This window comes from Carica papaya, chromosome 7, assembly GCF_054855325.1.
Source record: "Carica papaya isolate Zhongbai chromosome 7, ASM5485532v1, whole genome shotgun sequence".
Classification (NCBI taxonomy): Eukaryota; Viridiplantae; Streptophyta; class Magnoliopsida; order Brassicales; family Caricaceae; genus Carica; species Carica papaya.
In genome coordinates, this window is record NC_142315.1 from 2005705 (window position 1) to 2012803 (window position 7099).

Sequence of the window (7099 nt, forward strand, 5' to 3'; positions counted from 1 at the left end):
AAGCTACAATACACACACACACACACACACATATATATATATATATGTATGCTTTTCTGTTCTAAATTTCTTTTCTTTTTATTTAAATAAAAAAAAATATATCTCAATTTTTATATACCAAAATATGTCGGGACAATATATAAATCTTTTAATCAATAATACAGTAATATAATAGTTAAGAAGTTACGAATTTAAATTTCATGATAATATAAAACGTATAATTTTATGAATTTATTATGGGCTAATAGTGATTTGAGTATAATACTTGATTCAGTGATATTGAAAACTTAACTCAGTCGTGTATTAACGGAGTTGTGATGAACGTAATTGTAAATTTATTAAAATTTTACCTTGAATATAAAGCTTTAATTTGTTCCAAAAAAATATATTATTTGAAAAAAAAAATTACTTTTTTCTTTATAAATGAAAAGGATTCTCCATAGAAATTTTTATGTCCACCGGAATATATATATATATATCGTATATATATTAGATACATTATATAAGAAAAATATATGGTAAATAAAACTTTATAGATTTAAGATCTAAAAATAATTGATAATTTAATTCACTACATATTTAGCATGGTATGATTAAAATTTGAATTAAATCAATTTTGTCATTGTCCCAATTCTATTTCAGTTTGTTGTTTATAATTAAAAATGTATGTACATATGGCTTTATTTTCATATAATGGGAATAAGTTCATTAATAATTATAAGTTACTTACAATATATATATATATATATATACATATATAAATTAAGAAAAAAATAATAATTAGAATTAAAATCAAGTAGTACTACCACAGTGCAAACAAGTAGTACTGATCCGGATGCTTTAAACCGATCAATTCCAAGAGTCACCAAAAAGATGATAATAAAGCAAGAGATACCAAATAATCATTTACAATTCTTTTTAAAAAAATTAATATAAAATAAAATAAAATGAAATTTAAAGATATATATATATATATATATTTCATGATTAGTCACTTGTCATAGTGATTCTTCTACTTTAAGCTTCATTGGATTTTATCATACACTTGATTAATTAATATCTTTAAATTGATTCCTTAGTTTGATATTTTCTTGATCTACAATTAATTAGTATTAAAGACATGAATATATGAATATATATATCTTTGTTATTCATATCTTAATAGTGTATGATTAGTTTAATAGTATGCTTGAAAGCAACAATTTTATAAAATAGTTTAATTGGGTGATTAAGTATCTCTAAATTTTATATTAATGTAAAATTAGTAATGTGTAAACATAGGTGAAATATTAAATTAAATTTGTTCGTACGTGAACCTATATTCAAATGGGTATAAATCCAATTCGCTTAATTATAAAACAATTCTCTAGATTTCACTATGTTTTTAATTTTAGCTATTTTGTTAATTTTTTTTAATTGACATATACTTATTTTTATGTGTAACTATCAGATGACTACCATGTCATAAAAAATTAGAATAAAAGTGACGTGAAAAAAAAAGGTCAAGAAAAGAGAAAATAAAAATTATTTTTTTATTTAACAACTCATTCTATGTTCTATTATCTCGATATAAAAAGTATATTACAAGTAATTTTCAGTTGCAGAGTTCACTATTAGAGCCTTCAAAAAACTTTCTTTTATGATGGTCAAATATGATACTTGCCACGATATGCACACATATTGTTGCTTGATGTACCGAGGAGAAGTGGTGACCAAGGATCTGAATGTTAAGTGAGAACAATCAAAACTAAGTAAACCATTAAATTTGTCAGTTGATACGAAACATATTCAAGTATAGTATCAACTGATAATAGCCAATTATTATTATCTTATCAAGGTGTAGAGAGTTGTTTACATGATCTTTTAATTCAAAAAATATCGTGTAAATATCTTACAGTGATCATAAGTTTAACCTTACATATCGGAAATAATTTTTGTTCATTTAATGTATTAGTGAAGGGATGGAGGGAAGTCAGAGACTTGTGAGCATCTATCTTATTCCCTAAAGAAGGATCGCGAGGAGGTTGGTGCCAAATGTACCAACTATAGAGATGAACATCCAAATTAGTGCTAGGAGAAAAATATTTCTTTATGTTAAGTTATGTAAGATGATTTAATTTTTTCACTCTTTCTATTTCTAAGTGGTATGAACTTATTTTTTTCTTTAAAAAAACTAATAAGAAAAAGAGTTCGTCCCTTAATAAGTACTTAAAACTCAAAATCCTCAAGCAAAGGAATTGATACACTCTAAATAAAAAAAAAAGAGCAAAAAAAAAGAGAAAAGATAATTAGGTGAGGGAAAAGAATAATTGTTTAAATAGAAATAATATTTTTTTTTCTAAAAAATAATACATGAATTTATTAATATAATAATAATAAATCACCACTATATATTCTATAGAGCCAAATCCTTTCAATTTAGAAAAAACTCATACTAAAAATATATGTATAGGAGTTACAGGATACATAATGCATCAAACACTAGGCTCATATATAATAACAATATGCAAATTATTTTATAAAACTCTCTACAAATTTGTACAATAGAACTCTCGGAATTTGTTTCTTAGTACTACAATCAATTGTCACATAACGAATTCCGACACATTCTAGTTTGAATTAGTGTATTTTATGAAATTTTCTATTCCAATTGAATAAATTTATGAAATTGAACTAAATTTATAATGTAATCATATCATTAATAAGTTATTTTTTAAAATATTTAAATATAACTCGTTATATTTAATTCAAAAGAACACACAGTTCAACTATTAAGATGTAGATAAAATTACGATAATCAAATTAATTTTTGTTTTATAATGATTTATTAAATTTTTATAACGAGACGATAATAACGAGTAAAGACACGATGAAAAATGATGTTACATTTTATTTTTTTAGAAGACTTTGTTAATCATATTATTAGGTTTTTGTCATCAGCTGGGTCAACGCATACATTGGAGGTCAAAACAAATTCTTCGTTTAATTTGTTTTCCCATCCTTTCTCTCAGAAAAAAATTTGTGTTTACATCTATATCCATATATATATATATATATAGATATATACACACACACACACATATACATTTGTATATACATACATATGGCACACACACAAGAATCCGAGGTTTAGAGTTGATTGCAAATTTGCAGGCTTTGGCGTTATATAATTATAATGGAAGCTCATTTCAGCTTTTCTTTTTCCCTTCTCTCTCTCTCTCTCTATATATATATATATATATATATGTATTACACAGACACATATATATATATATATAATGTTATATGCATATAAATTAGATTATTATAAGAAGGAATGATTATGATCAGAAACCCTAAAAGCAGGAAAAGTGGGCCGCACTTCTGACTTCCACTAGCACATATATAATGTAAACAAATGAAAAAGTTAAGGAAAAAGAAACAATCAAATAACCTCCACTCATTTCTCCATATATCCCTTAAAATACAAGAATTCAAATACATGCATACATACATGCATACGTACATACATACATATATATATAAATAAAATCTCTTTATTTTCTTTTTTTTTTTTTTTGGTTTTTTGAACTTTTTTTACTTCATCATCATCATCAGTCCTAACACTGAGATATTACAAATACACACACCAGACAGGAACAAAAGGTTGTTTATCTCCATCTGCTAAATTCAGCTCTAGCAACATCAACCAAAGACAACATTGTCTAAATGTTCATGATTTTCGGCTAAATTTAGCACATGTTCCTGTCCTTCAATTAACCCATTTCCTTAATTAACACCTACTATATATATATATATATATAGTGGCTTTCCCTAATCATTTACTTGCCTACATTAGCTGGCCAAAGCTGATGTCTGTCCATCTTTGAAGGGTCACCTTCCTTTTCCCTTATCTCTTTCTCTCTCTTTCTCTCTCTTTTTTCCTTTGTTTTCTTTAGCTTTTATATATATATATATATATATATATATATATATCTTCTTCTACCTGAAAGTTCCACCAAAAGTTGGTGTCCAAAAATCAGCAGTGGTTTCATTGGCAACCGGGAATGTACTTGAAATGGGCACTAAACAAAGTCCTCTGCTTCTTAGGTCTTGTTTAATTGACCCTTCTGCCTCCTTCAATTTTTCATGACAACCCTGCAAATTATTTTATATTTTACTTAGCTTCAATTTACAATTATATATATATATAGATATATCGAGAGAATAAGATTCCTAACATAAAGTAAACCATATATATATATATGCATATTATTCTCTATTTAACAACTTAAATTATATCATTTATGAGACATTCAAGGAATCTTTTTCTTTTTGCTCCTTGGTAATGTATGTATATATATATATATATATATATATATATAATATACCTGTTGGTGTAGTTGAGTGGGAGCTCCTTGTTTCATGTATGGATTGCTTAAAACCTGAAGTAAACGTCCAAAAAAGAAATATATATAGTACTGTATCTGTGTTGAAGAAAATATATATATATAATGGAAAGAAGATTTAAAGTGGGACGTACACTGACTTGATCATGGAGAAACTTGATGTACTCAATAGCTTCATGGAGAACAGAAGCAGTATCAGTCTGCAAAAAGAAAAGGTAATTATATAAAGACATGAAAAATTTATTTACCAGCCAAGATTAATATTATGAGCTTTTAATATCATACAAACAAGAAATTTTACTAATTAATTTCAGATGAGTAAATTCCAAAAATCCACCTTTCCAAAAGGCGAAACCAATTGCTGAAGAGCAGTGATTCGGTCCCCTAACTTCTCTTTCCGAACCTGCACATAATTAAAAATGCCGTATATATAAATCTAGATATAAATATATACACAGATTCTCATGTCAATTTCTTTATAAACATGGAAGAATGGAAAGAATAAGAAAGAAAAATTATTTAAAGAAAAAAGCTTGAAGCTCTCATATACATGGGTGTGTAATATTATATAATGTTAAAAAGATTGATGGAATATTATCAAACACACCTTAAAAGTTGGCAATGGCGATGGTGTTTCAATTCTAGGCCTTTTTGACACAGGTAATTCACTGCTTGCTTTCTTCATCGCTGACCCTGAATCACGGATTTCCCCAGTGCTCAACTGAAACTCAACATATAAAAGGTTTTAGACCCAAAAATCCCAACTAAGATTCAAATCTACTTATCTTTTTCTAAGTAGAAATTCATATATTAATTATTTAGTTAATATAAAGACACTAACTATAATAGAAACAAACTAAAGTATGGTTCAAATCTAACTCACAACCTCTTATAAAAGAAGTAAAATAGCAACTATTTGAGTAAGTAGTGGTTGGTTATAGCCAAATTCTTGTTAAACCAAAGAATGGGGAAGTAAAGTATATAGGTGTAAGTTTGCATATATAAATAATACCTTGGGGGTAAGTTTGGAGCAGTTTGACTTTTCTTGGAAACAAGGAACAAGAAACTGAGACTGAGACGAGGGAGAAAGCCTGGGTCTGATTATGTCGTTTAAAGGCGCCGGGAAAGATGATGATGATGAGTTCCAGAACTGCTGCTTTGGTAGTGAAGGTTTCAACAATGGAGATACAGTTTTTGACCAATTAGAAGGAGACAACTGATCTTGCGAATTACAGTTTGTATAGGTTGACATATAGTTCATTGACCGGTTATTTAGTAGCTGATGATGATGATGATGATGAGGAGGAGGAGGAGGTGGAGGGTCATCATGAGTTGGTGCAGACTCAAATAAGGTTTGCAACAATGTCGAATTAGGGAACCCATAAGAGGCTGATGAAGAAGACGATGACGAAGAAGAAAAGTCTTGATGAAGATATACTGGCTTGAAGATGTTTTCGTTAATGGAGGATTCACTGTAACTCTGCTGCAACCTTGAAATACTATTCATGTCTTCTGGCATCATGGAACTGTAATTACTTTCAGATGATGATAATCTCCCACTATCAAAACAAAACATCAAATTAAAAAAAGAAAAACAATTTATAATAATAATTATAGTTAGAAGAGCCTTAAATTGACCTGCCTTTACCAAATGAAAGAAAAACAAAAAAAAAAAAGTTGATTTAAGTATTGATTCTTTTGTGAAGTTGAAGCTTTTTTGGACTACATACCATAAAAGTTTTCTAGTAGTATTGCTTCACCCATAAATTGATTTATAATCAAGAAACATGATATATAATACATACGTATAGATAAATGAATATAACAAGAGAGAATTGAATTGATTGTAATCAGCTTACAGTATGGATTGGTTCCAATCTGATGTTGAAGGTGAAGATGAAGAAATTCCAAAACCCATCATTTGCAGGGTGGAATCTGAATCTGCAGCAGCTTCTTGAAGCTTTTGAACATGGAAAACACCATCAGCTGACACTGAACTACTATTTTTCGTATTAGTGGAAGTATCAGTGACAGCAGTAGTAATATTAGCCACATCTTCTTCTTCGTAAGACGATTTGGCTTTCATGTCCAAGACGTCAAAACTTGACCAGAAAAAATTAGTACTTCCACCCATCAAATCACCACCAATTCCAACGGAACACGGAGAGGCGAACACGTTTTTCGAGGAATTCCACCATGTCTCACCGCAAACCCCGGCATGAAACTCTTCCCCCATGGCAAACTATATAGGACTACTACTGTGTGTATATATGTATATACAACCTTGTTTTTGTTTCTGAGAAGTTGAGAGATATAAAAGCTTTGTTGATATAATAGCTGTGTTCTATATATCTAACATGAAAGTGTGATATAATAAACATATGTTAAGATGGGTATGTAATGTATATATATATATATATATATATATATAATATGTGTGGAAGGGTTTGATGGGTACGGATTATATATATATATATATATAGAAATATAGATACATCACCAGAATTTAATTTCGGTTGACACTTCATTAGGGAATTGATTGGACAAATGAGAGGGAGAACATTTTGAATAGGGAGAATTTTTCTTTTTAATTTTGATTAATTAAATTTCTTCACTTTATAAATATAATATAATTATTTATGACTATATAATATGCGTATATATGTTTGTTACCTTCATCTTTCATCTTTTATTTTTTTATTTATTATTTA

The 7099-nt window shown here is 28.0% G+C and overlaps 1 protein-coding gene across 2 annotated transcripts; it reads right to left on the bottom strand.

Annotated features, from left to right (window-relative positions):
• Positions 1-3419: 3419 nt before the first annotated feature.
• On the bottom strand, positions 3420-6789 carry LOC110817737 (basic helix-loop-helix (bHLH) DNA-binding superfamily protein). 2 transcript variants are annotated; one of them, XM_022046397.2, is made up of 7 exons: positions 6248-6789; positions 5401-5947; positions 4996-5109; positions 4726-4791; positions 4529-4588; positions 4371-4424; positions 3420-4137 (listed from the first exon to the last, which is right to left on the bottom strand). In XM_022046397.2, exons 1-7 carry the CDS (start codon positions 6622-6624, stop codon positions 3982-3984), a joined length of 1374 nt encoding a protein of 457 aa, XP_021902089.1. In that variant the 5' UTR covers positions 6625-6789; the 3' UTR covers positions 3420-3981. The 2 variants fall into 2 exon arrangements, with proteins under 2 accessions (XP_021902089.1, XP_021902088.1); XM_022046396.2 differs by having other exon boundaries at positions 4523-4588; positions 6248-6788.
• Positions 6790-7099: the final 310 nt, after the last annotated feature.